Source organism: Crocodylus porosus, unplaced genomic scaffold (genome assembly GCF_001723895.1).
Source record: "Crocodylus porosus isolate Cpor-Errol unplaced genomic scaffold, CroPor_comp1, whole genome shotgun sequence".
Taxonomy (NCBI): domain Eukaryota; kingdom Metazoa; phylum Chordata; order Crocodylia; family Crocodylidae; genus Crocodylus; species Crocodylus porosus.
The window spans coordinates 118,422,237-118,436,920 of NW_017728943.1; the positions used below are offsets into that span (position 1 = coordinate 118,422,237).

The following is a 14,684-nucleotide window of genomic DNA, read 5'->3' on the forward strand; positions in this document are numbered from 1 at the left end:
GTATAACATTTAGATGTACCAGCTGTTTCCTTGTTGAAATGGTCCCTTTTCCAAAAGCCTCCAAGCATTTGTGTGTCCACACTGAAAGTGTTCTACCAGCCCAGGCAATGGACTGAGTATTGCCCAAGGCCTTCGGTCTTTTCCTTCTTTTTGAAGTGGGTGCTCTGAGCAGCCAAGAGAAGAAGATATATAGAGCCATGAGTGCCAAAGCAAGTTAGAAGGTGGGTGGCTTATTGAAATGGAAGCTGCCTTCAAGAGGAAGGAGCCCTGGCCATGACTACTGGCCATGGCTACAGCCCCACTGAGGAAGAGACCATCTTGCTGCTGTCTTGATATTTTGTTGAAACACTGTTAAATACAAAGTACTGAAAAGCTTTGGGGAACAGGGGCCACAACCCTGGGCTGTGTGGCAGGGCACTGTTGGTGCTTGCCACTTTAAGAGCAGAGCCAAACTGCCCACAGGTGCTTGATTGCAGTGACCATTTTAGACCTCTGGCCATATATATAAAGAGAGCAGTTCACTGCCTGGTTGTAAGGCTGTGTGCAGTATCCTGGAGGTAAGGGCAGGAGCTGTCAGGGATGGCTAGGAGGCTCCTAGTCCTGGGCATGACCTAAAACTGCACCTTGCCAGGAGTGGGTGGCCTAGTTGGGCTCTCAGTGCTGCAGGAGCCCCCAGTAAATGCCAGGCCAGTTACCACCCTGGTGAAAGGTGGGTTGTGGTGCCTTAACCCCAGCCCTCACCTTCAGGTGGGTCATTTATCATTGGAGGTAGTTGGGGCCAGGCGTGGTTGGCCACCTGAGCCCTGTGGGGGCAAGACCCCCAGGAGCAAGAGTGGGGCCAGGCATGGCTATGGCCATCTGAGCCCCACTGGAAAGGGAAGCCCTGTGTGGCCCCAGGGAGGGGGTGGAGGTGTGGAGCCCCAGGAAGGGGGGGAAACCAGAGAGCTGGGAGCCCAGTATTGTCTGAGTGTACAGAGTCCCCATGGGAAGGGGCCAGTGCTGTGGAAGGGGTCAGGTAATTGGCTGGCCACTACCCCAGTGAGGCTTGTGGGAGAGGCCCAAAAGACAGTACATCTGTCACCCAAGGTATGAGCTAGCTAAAGCCTATATGGCCTAAGGGGCCCACTCCAGGAGGGAGCAAGGCAGTACAAGTTGCTGAGGTGTGAAAGAGACCCTGTGAGAGGGGGTAGAGTGAGAGAGGCCCTAGTAAGAGGAGGATGGTATGAATGTGTATGACTGAGGCCTGACAACTAGGTCTAAGCTAGCTCCAGCTGTAGGCTGGGAGCATTGTCATCTGGATGCCATCTGCGAGGCTTGATCTGTGGTGTAGGGGAGGAACAGAGCCACAGATGGGGCCCCTAGCATCATGGCAAGAATGGGCAGCCTCCCACCTTAATTAACAACTTAATTAATTAACAACACGGCATGGCAGGTGAGACAGGTGGGTGGTGTGCCCATACGCAGGTGGGGAGACTACTGTGGCTAGTTGTGGGGGCCTGTGGCAATGTGGGACTCCATAACTGTGAGGCAACAATATCTGTCTCTGAGACACACTTCCTCACTCCTTGGGCATGGAGGGAGAGTGAATGGGGCACCAGGGGTGGCTACTGCAGCTGGTGTACAGTGCTAGTGGTGTGGCAGAGGGGCTCAGTGGGATTCAGTGGTCTCCTGTGGTCTTCATCAAGGTAAAATGGGATTTAATGCTTGCGGGAAGAACCTGTCTTAAACTAAATTTTGCAACTTTTCCTGCAGTCTGTGAATACCTCCACAAGTAGCTCTATTGGCTTCTGGTTTGAATACTCATCAGCATGAGAAGGAGTTGTGAAATTTGGCTGTCCAAGATATACTGAGCACTTACTGAGACTCTGCCTTTTCTAATTATCCTGAACATCTCTATCACTTTGACTGATTAAGGTGTTAACTCTGACCAACTCTCTTCAGAGCTGTTTACTTGTGTGTTCACCCTAATACCTGTACACTCTGTTCCTCCCCAGGATTTGCAAACTGATATTGCATCTCATACCTCACTATATACCAGCCTATTACAATTAAATGAGGCACTGTTTACAAGAGCTTCCACAGAAAGTGTGAAGATAATGGAAGGCGAGCTTGAAGAGCTGGACAGGAGGTGGAAAGCTTTACCACAAACTGTTAACAAGAGGTGTGTGGTTCAAGATGTTTCTAATCCATCTAACATGATTAAAAATAGTGATCAATGTGCAGATGAAGAATACGCCTTTTTAATCATGGAGCTGCAGTATAACACTGGGAATGTTAGGTTTTATGTGCCATATTGTGCTCTGTATTGCAGAATTAGAGATTGTGATAATCCAGTGGATCCAGCAGGCTACCTTGGTGATATCTTTGTCCTCAAACTGTGGTGAAGAAGGTAGTACAGTGGAGGCAGGAATACCATGAAACTTTCCCTGGGAAGTTAATGCTTCCAGTCAGCATTTAAATGACTGAGCTTTCCTAGTTTGCACTCTAGAATCATCCTTTCTGGGAAGGGGTGGAGGTCCCAGGGGCAGTAGCTGCTGGTGGATCCTTTATGATCCTGGCTGCTGCAAGAACTGGGATGATAGAAGCTTTAAGTCGAGGAGTATTTCTTCTAATATGGTTGGTCTCTTCCAAACACATGTGGGTCTCTAATTTCAGACCTCGGATATCAAGGACAATTTTTCAAAAACTTTGTGGATCACCTTGAATGTTTAGAATTTCCTGATGTTTGAGAGAGAGCATTAAGATTTTAAAAAAGCAGCGTTATACAGTTTTGCAAATTTGTCATGAAAATTTGCCAGCCGGGGTAAATGTTCTTTTCGCATAAATTTCATCATGGAAATGAAATAAATTTGTGATGTTTCATTCATGATAAAAGAAGAAAAGACAAAAAAAAAAAAACCTTGCCCAAGCAAGTCAAATTTTGGTCAGCTATATTAATTCTACTACTTTTTTAAACGCTACTTTTTAGAAACTATTTATAAGTAATAGGTATTGTCTCTCACATTTACAATATTTACTCTTAGTTTTTTTAGTGTTATGCTTTAATATTTTCTCCCACCTTAAGTCTCCTTTGCCATGGTGCCTGCAATAAATTTGGAGAAGGGCTGGTACACCAATAACATAGCCTGTCATGCTCAGTAATATTAACTTATTGCCTTTCTGTATCCATCTATTGTCTCTTATCTCAGACTATAAGCTTTCCCAGGAAGGGAATATCTTTTTCTTCTGCACAGTGAAAGGAGTACAGTGGAGGTGACAGGTGACAGGCTCTGTGACAGGCTTCTAGGTGTTTCATCAATAAAGGATTGGTAATAATGCTCATAGTAAAACTATGGTGTAATTTTTAGGGAAGTCTGCAAGAGAAGTGAAGCTACTGCTACATGGGGGATATTAAAAATTTTTATTGGGCAATATCTAAAATGTAAATACTTTTCAGGAGAGTCAATTAAAACTGAGTAGGTTTAGTTTCCTAGTATCCCTGTATAGACAATGGGAGATTTAGACACCTCCAGATAGACAAGGTTAGATGCCTAAGTGCTCTATACAAAACAGGAAGAGATGGATATGTTCAAAGAGTAATCCAGAAAGCCTAGAAGCTGAACATAGACTGAACTCCCAACTGTCCTTAGAGCTTAGGCACCTATGGGATATGCCTATACCTTCTTCCACAGGAATCTTGAGAGCACTGCTGAAAAGGAAACCCCATCTACCTGCTCGGCATGCACTGATCTTGGACTTGAAGTGATGTAGGTGGTGACAGACATAATGCTTGAACTGTTCCAAGCATGTCACTGATTGGGAGCTGTTTAACAGTTGTCCTGAATTAGAGGTGTTTGCACATACATTGACAAGGATTCTGAGAAGAATGGTCTCTGTCTGGATCTTTTAGGCATTGCAGTGCTGTGGAACCACCAGCAGGGTGATAGTGAGTATCTGACCCAGCACATCTCCTAGTGCCCCTGGATTTTCCCAGGATTCCCCAAGCAATCAAATGAGACTTACCTGGGACACCCCAAAGCCTGGCCAATTCTCTCAAATGGAATGAAATTGCCCCATGGCTTGGGGGAAAATGATTTTTAAAATCAGTGTGGATCTTTGTCCCCCAGAATATCCACCATGCCAGCAACCCAGAAGAAGGGGTCCAGGGAGCCCGCCTCCACCCCCCAGCACCCTGCCCCTCAAATTAGCTTGGAATGGCATAGATATGGTTGAATGCCAGATGATATAAGTTGGTTCAGTGGGGGGGAGGGAGGGGCAGGAGTCTGGGATGCCTGGAGGACTGATCAGACACCAGTCACTGAAAGCTTGGTATCCTTATGTAGGACCAAAAGAATTCATGGAGAACCAATTCAAAATAACACCTGATTATCCAGGTATTCATTTGAATAGTTCCAGAAGGTTTAAGAGGGTGTGGACAGACATAACTCTTAGACTGTCCAAAATACATGTAAAAACCCCAAAGCCTAGATGAGGACACTACTTAAGACCAGCTTAAACATCAAAAGCACACTGGGAAAATCAAGTACTGTTTTGAACCTGTCCTTCCTGAATGGGCTCAATATTCTGTGTGCATTTTGTGCCTAGTGTCTGGTCCGTCCTTCAAGCATCCCAAACTGCATCAGTCTGCATTCCCGTACCCCAAACACATACTAGGGAAGGGTCTGCTCTGCAATGCAGCCAAGATAGAGACCACAATTTAAAAGGATGGGGAAGTAGAACGCCTCTGAATCAATTTTACTTCCCTATTAAGGACCATGGATCAGGGTCCTAGTATCATTCTGAGTAGAGCATGGGTAACCATGCACTGTGTGTGACGCTGCGTTCAACAATTTGGTTGTGTGGGGGGAGGGGAAAAGAGGAAGGGGGCTGCATGCTTCAGGATTGCCCGAAGAACTCTGCAGCTTTTCAACCTTTGCCCTGAAAGCTGTTTCATCAATTTTATTTTCCTGCAAAACCCTGTGCAAAATACTTTTGCAGCAAAGGCAAAAAAGCAGAGATCTTGGGGAAGAGGCCAAAGCGTGTAGCTTTCCAGGCACCACAGGCAAAGGTTGCTCACTCCCCTAAGCATTTGGCAACCCCTCTACTCACACACTTGCCCCAAATAATGTGGGAATGCAATACAGGGTAGTAGGGCTGTGTGAAATGAAATGGCCCTGTTCCATTTCCATTTGCATTTCAACATTTCAATGGAACAGCATTTCATTTTTAATTTAATTTTGATTCGAAACCACTGTTCTGTTTCGTTTCGTCGAAACAGTTTCGCTGTTTCAATGCTGTTTTGATGGTTCACCCATAGGCTATAATGGGGAAGCTCAAAACAGCTTATAGCTTTGTCATTTCTGGCCTGATTTGGATGAAACTTGCAGGAATGGTAGCCCCTCCTGAGGGCATGAAGCCTGCCAAGTTTCAAGGAGATAGGTGCAGGGGTTTGGGGGAAACTGTACCTCAAACGTCTGACCAGCAAAACTCATGACATGGGTGACACTGTGTGTGTTAAGGTGCAGCAGGGTGAAAACTGCAGACCTGCTAACCCCTGCTGAAGCCATGAAACCTGCCAGCTCTCAAGGAGATAGCTGCAGGTGTTCTGGGGCCCTGCACCTCTGACTGCTGACAGGCAAAATTCATGACATAGCTGCTTGTGAGACTGTGTCTGTCTTGGGGCAGAGGGGGGTGAAAACTGCAGGCCTGCTAGGCCCTGCTGCAGCCATGGAGCCTGCCAGCTGTCGAGAAGATAGGTGCAGGGGGAGTCTGGGTTCTAGGGCCCTGCACCTCCAGCTGCTGACAGGCAAAACTGGAACACGCAGCTCCTTTCTTTAGTTTCTGTTTCCTTGCAGGCAAGCCCAGCTTGAGCTTCAAAACGTGAAACATTTTGAAAATTTCTAAACATTTTGACTTGCCTTATTTCAGTTCAAGGCTGTTTCAAAGCTCTCTGTTTCATTTGATTGTGCTGTTTCAAGCTTGAAACAAATTGAAACAGTGTTGAAACGAAACAGCTGGAGAACATTTGCAGAGCCTTACAGCTGTCTAATATAAAACAAAAAAACAGAGTAGGGACTGGAAACCAGGACCAAACTGCACCCAGATGAGTGAACTTAACTTTGGTCTATGGAGTCATGCTTTCTTTTGCTTGCTTGCTCTCCTTCTGGCCACATGATGATTGGATTCATAGCTGCATAGTGGCCAAGTCCTCGAAGAAAGGGTTTAATGTACTTCTACACAGCCTATCCTATCATCTTGTATTTAGAACTCTCTCCTGAGATGTATTAAACCCGTTCAAACTGGGAAGAGTTCAGAACATACATTTCCTACTTCCTAGATGAGCAATTTAACCAGTAGGCCACTAAGCCTCCCTCCCTCTTCCTGTGTATTTTGAGCTGAACTCAGTATTCCTGATATAAGTTAGCTGAGCTTGGAGCATAACTAACAGATCAGGTCTCTCCAGACATATAGGCACCTCCTCAAAACCAAATTGGATTACAACTGAATGTAGGTGAGGATCTGGTGTGTATGATCTAACTGGGTTGCTTTGGAGCAAGCTAAGAAACAGAAGTGTAGGAGCCTAGGAAACTTTGCAATCAAGACTGGAGGAGCTCAATGCATTGTGTGCCTTGTGATCAGAACTAATCTTTGGAGCTTTGGCACCTAAATTCTGAATCCTATGAAACAAATAGGACCCAAGGACCTAATTCTGCAAGCTAATGAATATTCCTGTGAGCATCCTCAATTCACACTGAATTCAGTGAGAATTGAGCATTCAGCTCCTTGATAAACTGCTGAGCACCTTGGGAGACTGAATTGTGCCTATACATGCATTTCAAGTGACTTTAAAAAGGTCTGAAAATTTAGGTATAAGGTCACAGACTTCTTACATCCTTAATTCCCATTGACTTCCCTGGGACTTTGTGTGTGGAGGCTGAAACTCATAGCCTGATCGGTTTAGCTCGTTTATAGCATTTAGTACACATGTAGTATAGAAAGAGAGAGAGAGAGACAGAGAGAAGACACCTTCCAAAGAAAAGAGACAGTTGATTTCATTGTGTGGTAAGTTATTTTCAGAACTCAGTTTTAATGCAGCTTTGATCCTTGCTTTTTTTTTTTCTTTGTTGGTTTCACCTGGAATGCATTTCATACTGTCTAGTCAGTTGTGGTTTTGATTCATCAGTGTGACTCACTTACACAGAAAAATTAACTATTCAGTCTTGTATCCAACATCCTGTAGGATCAGCTTCCTTCAGTCTCTTGTTGCTGAACACGAGCAGTTTGATGAGTTGCTGCTTAGTTTTTCAGACTGGATTAAGCAGTTCCTTGCTGAATTGCAAGCCACTTCAGAGATAAACACTGCTGATCAACAGCTAGCTGCATCCCATAATAAGGTAAACTATCCAGTTTAAATATTTAAAAACACTGAACATGTACAGAACTTTCCAGAGGGCATTCAGCAAAAACTGTGGGAAGGCCAGTAGCTAATCAGCTTGGTAAAATCTTGCATTATACAGTAGATTTTCCTGATGATAGTAATGCAGTGCAGTGCAATGCTGTCTTGTCACTATTGGAAACTTCAGCAATAATTGTGCTCATAAGCTCAACTTTTTCTCCCCTTTTTTTCTGTTAAATTTTCACCCTGAGATTCTGTAAAGAGAATCAGTTTGTTTCCTTTTTCTTTTTTTTTTCCCTTTTTTTTGACAGGACCACTTAATGAAAGTGGAAAAAAAGAAACGGGAACTACAAACATTGAAGGAACACATAAAAAAGCTATGTTCTTTTAGTCACCCAGAGGATCACCAGATATTACAAGGGAAGGCTGAAGACTGTTTTCAGCTCTTTCAGGAGGCTGGCCAGATAACCAGCCAAAGACAAGCAGCTCTGAACCAGCTTGCAGCATTCGGAGAGCTACATGCTGCTGCCTCAAGTATCCTCCATCGCTTGAGGCAGACAGTAGAGACTACAGGAAACATGGATAAGACTAAATCCGAACTTCTGGAGAAGGAACTGAGTGATGTCATTCAAGATATTAACAAATTAGAATCTTCTGCAATCAGTTTGGATGGAAGCCTTACTAAAGCCCAGTACCATCTCAGACATGGAAGTTCTGAGCAGAGGACCTCCTGCAGGGCTATGGTTGATCATCTGTGCTTAGAACTGGAGTCAGTTCAAACTCTGCTGGGTACCAAACAGAGTGAGGCAGAAGCCCTTGGAGCCTTGCAGAAATCTTTCATGGAACGTAAAGAACAGTTATTAAAGAGCATCGAAGATGTTGAAGAACAGGCTGATAAGGAAGGCTTGAAGGAGCCAACACTTCCGGCCCTTCAACAAAGGTAAAACTAAAAATCTTAATACGTTTTTGAGTGTTAGTGAGTTTTGTTTGTTTGTTTTTACTTTTTTCTCTCCGCAGGATTGTTGCATGTTTTGGCAACTTCGGGCTCTCTCTAACCATTTCATATCTTGGGTTGGGTTTATTCCTGGGAGCTCAGATTTTCCAGTGGTATAAACTCTGCAAAGAAAAGAGGCACAGTGGTGCAAGGTAGAAAAGTCCTTGGACTCATCCAGCATAATTCCAAAAGTGAGTAGCCAGGAGAAAAACAGAATCAGTCCAGAAAACTCAGAGGGTGCTCCGTTTCATCCCTGGGGCATAGCTGCTTCTGCTACAGGACTGCAGATTGTACCTTCACATGCTGGAGAGAGTATCAGAGTTATCATTAACTATAATAATGTACAGGAAAATTATGTAAAAAGTTCTAAAATCCAAGAAAAATATTTCTAAGACTGTCACATGAGGTAAGGAAGCATGTATGGATATATACATATACAAATACAGAAGGCCAGATTCTTATTTTAGTGACCGCAGAATAAATCCAATGTCCTTGTCTCCGGTAGAGTTGTGCCAGTTGCACTGTTATAGCTAAGGCTAAAACATGGACTAGAGACATATTTAATATACTGTCGCTTTTGCTTGTTTTCATATTTCATTCTTAGTAGTGGGTCTCTGAAGTCAATATATAACAATTCTTTTAACTTGCAGACTGAGGGTCTTTAACCAATTAGAGGATGAGCTCAGTTCTCACCAACATGAACTGCAGTGGCTGATGGACAAAGCAAAGCAAATAGCCCAGAAAGATATAACACTTGCCTCTGATATTGATAATGAGATAAACCGCTTAGAAGTTACGTGGGAGGATACGAAGAAAGTAATCCATGAAAAGTAAGTAGATGTTGAATATATTTAAACAATGGTGGAGAGTTACATTTGTTTTGGTAGAGAAAGAGAGTTCATATATTTAAGTGGTTGTGGTTTGGTTTGGTTACTTTAGAAGCTCTAATAAAAAAATAATATCAGTAATAGGAATCACATCCTATATTGTGTTTGGAAAGTACTTTACAAACTAATTTAATAAAGCCACATATCAGGCTTCAAGTTACTAACCAGACCAGTCTCTTTATTATTGGAAAGAGGTAGAGGTGTCTATACCTCTCAGTTATAACTCTAGGTCTAGGCAGGCTGCTCATTTCTTGCTCCCAGCCAAGTTGATGCAGTTACAATACCCATTGTTTGGTTGAAAAACAGAAAAAATCATCCTGTTTGCAGACTGGAAACATACCTCCCATTTTTTCCAGGGTATGCGCTAAACACTGGGCTGCAGACCCAAGCTCTTTCTTGCTTGTTCTCCTTCTAGTCTCAGGACTTTCATACTCTGCTGCCCAGTAGTCTAACTTCAGCAGAGGGGTAGAAAGTAAAGGGGGGGTCAAGTCCTTTTAGGCTGAGGAGAGCCTAATACTCAGGTCTCCCATATTCTGAGAGAGTTGTTCTAGCCACTAGGCTATTGTACAAAAAACAGGCATGATCACCGTTATCTGTAAGTCGAGCTCAGTTACAATTTATGTGAAATAGGTAGTGTTATTCCCCACCCTTCCCCCACCCCCAACACCTTCTATCTATGGGAGGAGATTTCTCTAGGGACTTTTGCGGAATCTACCATATTTACTCAAATAGAAGATAACCTTGACTATAAGATGACCCACTCAATAACCAGATTCTGTATATGGAAAATTTGTAAATTTATTATAATTTTCTAGGTATAGAATCTAATTACTAGAGGTCTGTCTTGAATTTGGTATAGAATCTAATTACTGGAGGTCTGTCTTGAATTTGTCCTCCTCCCACTGCTGTAGCAGGAAAAATAGTTTCATAGTTAGTAGGGTCAGAAGGGATCTGAGCAGATCATCAAGTCCAACCCCCTGCCATAGCAGGAACGAGTACTGGGGTTAAACGACCCCAGCAGGGTGATTTGGGGGATCATGTAGCCCTTTGCTTTCTGCTCCCCTTCAACTTTTTTTCTCTGGCGGCCCCTTCCCCCTCTCCTTACTATCAGACCCTGCTCCTGCTGAGCACATAGACATGAGGAGAAACATTGAAAATAATAATCTTGAAATTAAACACGGCTGTAGTAATTTGCATATAGTACTCATGCACTTAGTTTATCCAGAATTAATGCATGATACCTTCGTTATGAAACTTCTGCAAGTTTTAGCACAGTTATCCAAAGCAGACTTTTGAGCAGCATTTTGGCACCTACTTATATAGGGTACAAACTATTCATGATATTAGTCCAAACCCAAAGGCTCATGATTTATCACAAAGCTCATTGGGCTGGGCCTCACCAGAGTCAACAGCATTTTAAGCCACAACGACCCCACAGCTCAGCACTGCTCAGTAGGGCTGTGCAAAGCTTTGGATTGTGATTTGGATTCGGAGATGATTCGGATGATTCAGAGGCTGAATCTACAAATGCAAGTCGAATCACTGGAAGCTTTAGGGTTTCTGAATCGATTCAGAGCTTCCAAATCAATTTGGAAAAGATTTGGAGAGTCGACCATAGGGTATAATGGGGAATCAATGAAATATCTATAACTTTGTTGTCTATTGGCTGATTCAGATGACACTTGCAGGGATGGTAGCCTCTGCTGAGAACATGACGTGTGCCAAGCTTGGGGCATGGGGGGTCGGGGGGGACTACTGCAGGCCTGGCTGCTAAGCTACTGTGTTATCAGTCAATCATGATTCACTCAGGAACCAGCTCAATACACAGTAGCTAGCTACTAGATAACAGGTTAATGAGCAAGCATTAACACCTACACAACCAGGGACTAAGGATAAGAAAGAATCAATATAGAGCCAGGAACTGCTTCTGCCCGAAGACAGAGCCTGTCAGTTGCACAAGCATCCGTCATGAGTTTTGCCTGCCAGCAGCTAGCAGGGCCCCAGAACCCCCCTGCACCCATCTCCTTAAGAGCTGGCAGGCTTTGTGGTTGCAGCAGGGCCTAGCAGCCAGGCCTGCAATGGTTTCCGCCACCCCAGCCCTGCCCCAAGATGGACACAATTGCACAAGCACCCATGACACGAGTTTTGTCTGTCAGCAGCTAGAGGTGCAGGGCCCTAGAACCCTCTTCATCTATCTCCTTGACAGCTGGCAGACTTCATGGCCTCAGAAGGGGCTAGCAGACCTGCAGTTTTCATCCTGCTGTGCCTTCGTCACCCACGTCACGAATTTTGCTTGTCTGCAGCTTGACGTACAGTTTTCCCCAAACCTCTGCACTGATGTCCTTGAAACTTGGCAGGCTTTTTGGCCACAGAAAGAGCTACCATCCCTATAGTTTTTACCCCACAGTGGCTTAACACACATGACATGAGTTTTTCTTTCAGAAATTTGGGGTGCAGTTTCCCAGAAACCCCTACACCTATCACCTTGAAACTTAGCATGCATCATGCTACTAGCATAGGCTGCCATCCCTGCAAGTTTCAACTGAATCAGCCAAAAGACAATAACGCTACAGATATTTCATTGATTCCCCATTATGCTCTACAGCAGAATCTCCGAATCGGCTCCAAATCTTCCAAAGCGATTTGGCTTAATCAAATCGGAAAAACAATTCGGATCTCCAGATTGAATCTCTGGCATCCGAATTGGACGAATCTGAATCGAATACTTCCCTATTCACACAGGCCTACTGCTCAGTCTTTGTGCGTACTCCAAGTAGCCATGTGCTAATTGGCCCCCCACTCATGACTGGAACTGGGTGTTTTTGTTGCAAGTCCTGGGATGCTCAAAAAAATTATATGCAGATGAGGCACAGAGCAACCTGGTTTAGCTTCACCTTATGGAGGGAAGAGCCACGTTAGTCATATGTGCCAGGCTGAGAGGGGGGCCGAGGGTGGCGGGGGTTCTGGGTGAACTGCATGCAGGGTCATGGCTCAGTATAACTTGAAACAAAGTCTGCGTTGTGGGGATCTGCACTTAATTGACACTATCATATAACATAATCAAATTGGCTATGGTAACCTATTTTTCTGGTACGTTCCCATAAGCTTATTTGCCCAATGTGGGCTGTGTTTTATAGTCATTCTCAGTGCTGTTGCATTAAATAAACTTCATACAGTAAAAGTTCTGCTAACTGACATCTTACAAGCCACACGCTCTACTAACCGGCATGCCAGCTTGTAAGATAAAGTGAAACTGGAAGTGCCCATCATGGCACTTCCAGTTTCTGTGAGCCCCAAGGCCCAGGGCAAAACAGCTTGTGCTGCCGAGCCCCCACAGCCTGGGGGCATAACGGGGTGCGCAGGGCTGTGCGGGGCCGTGCAGGGCCCACCTCCCTGTCCCACAGGGCCCACAGGAGGGGCGGCGATGTGGCGGGAGGGACACCCGAGACGTGGCAGAAGAAGCAGCAGCTAGGGCCGCTCAATTAACCGGCCTATTTTGTTATCCTGCATCCCCCATTCCCAGGCGATGCCGGATAACAGAGCTTTTACTGTAGCTGGTTTCTGTTGCTGAGTGCATACTGCTTTTGGCAGCAGTTTAATGATTTATGATGTAGGAAGTAAAATGTTGATTTATGCGATTATAAGAAAGGGGCTTTTCCCCCATGCCAAATAAGGGAAAAACTCATCTTGTATTTAAGCAAATATGGTAGGCGCCTCCAAGGAACAACTTATATTTTAACTAATGCGTTGCCTAAAGAGTGGAGTGATGAATGATCCAGACAGTCATTCAACTTCTTCAGCTTTCAGTGTTGTTATTTCTAGTACAAAATAGCACTGTGATCTTCAGGTAGCATAGTTCAAAATCTTACTGAATGATCTATGAATTAAGGAAGCCAGATTCTATTACCAGTTCTGACATATATCTGCTGTATATTTTTGGACAAGTGAATTAGCTCAAATACCCCTTCAGTAAAATGATACTAGGGCACCCTCTTTTATGATGTGTGATATCACTTCTGGTCTTGTGACCTCTAAGCACAAGTCTTATTTCTTCCTTTGATATCTTGCATGAGAAATTTTCCATGGTGAATTGCTTTATCACGCTTCCAGAATGTCAGAATAAACAGCACTTTTTCAAACACATACTTTTTTTTCCACTGCAGACAGGAACAGTGTTCTACCCTTGTTGAACTGATGAAGGAATATCAGAGCTTAAAATCAGCTGTAAGTAAAGTCATAGAAAATGCTGACAATGTGACTGTGACCAAATCTATTTTGAACAATAAGGAAGATATCAGACGGGTTTTATCAAAGGTAATTACAAATATTTTAATTTAAAAGTAACCAGTTTGTTCATTCATTTCAATGAATTTGATTAATCAATTCTCTGTGTGTTTTAAGAGAAGTTTATCTGATCCTTGCTTAAATTCTGTTATGATATTTGTTCCCAATTGTTTCATCACTGAAAGGAGCAGAATATACTTTGCTGTACTTATTGCAGGAAATTATTTCCATTGGCATGCACCTAGTTTTCTGATATTTTTCAAGTGCATTTTAATGCCTTTAAACATATTGAAAAGTAATTTTCATATAATTAGAAGCTTTGCATAACAGCTAAGAAAGGGTATTCTGCTCAAAGGTACTAACTCTTCAGGGGAAGGAAATTGCATTTAACATGTTTCTAAAGATTTTGCTGTAATGACTATTTGGAAAATTTGTGTTCGGGTTAAAACAAGTGAAAAGAAAAAATGATTTTTGAATGTAGCACAAGGAATTGATTTTGCATCATCAGCAATTCAGCATCTGTTTCTAAAACATGATCTAGTTCTTGTTGCTGACCACTTTCACCTTAACCAAACTGGTTATTCTGCTTCAACTGAAAAGTGACCAGGCCTTTTTTGGCTATATTACATCTGCTTCAGTGAATTGCATTTGTAACATTCCAAATCCTACTGGTCAAAAATCACTCTTAAGCCAACACGGGTCATCAGTGTGCATACTAGGGGTTGAGCAAAACAAACACTTCTCAAGATCCCTTATTATAGCTCTGCCAACATACCCTAAGACACACTGCCAACACCATCTGCTTACACTTCTGTCTCAGGGGCTGAAAGTCTTTACAAACTTCATATAATTAAACCTCACGAATGCTAAGTGAAATTATTACTCCATTATATAGATGTGGAAACTGAGGGATAGAAAATTTGAAATAACTTAAGGTAAACAGGAGGTTTATTGTGGAGTGGGAGAAGAACCCAGGCCTGTTGTTCTCAGGGTGAGATTATGCATTACAACTAGCATGTGCTAACTCTAAGGAACATTAGACTGTATTAAAGTTACCACATGCTGTGAGCAGTCACATGTTAAGAGTTCATACCCTCTCTAATGTGCACAGCTCAGATCTGCTGCTAGAGGGCTGTTGAGCAAG

The 14,684-nt window shown here is 43.5% G+C and overlaps 1 protein-coding gene across 1 annotated transcript in view; it reads left to right on the forward strand.

Annotated features, from left to right (window-relative positions):
• The window catches only part of SYNE1 (spectrin repeat containing nuclear envelope protein 1), a 514,523-nt gene that overhangs the window by 226,555 nt on the left and 273,284 nt on the right, over nt 1-14,684 (forward strand). Inside the window, exons 37-41 of the mRNA XM_019550064.1 lie at nt 1,995-2,161; nt 7,220-7,373; nt 7,687-8,315; nt 9,020-9,199; nt 13,420-13,570. Coding sequence (XP_019405609.1) covers nt 1,995-2,161; nt 7,220-7,373; nt 7,687-8,315; nt 9,020-9,199; nt 13,420-13,570 — 1,281 coding nt within the window. The remainder of the gene's footprint in view (nt 1-1,994; nt 2,162-7,219; nt 7,374-7,686; nt 8,316-9,019; nt 9,200-13,419; nt 13,571-14,684) is intronic.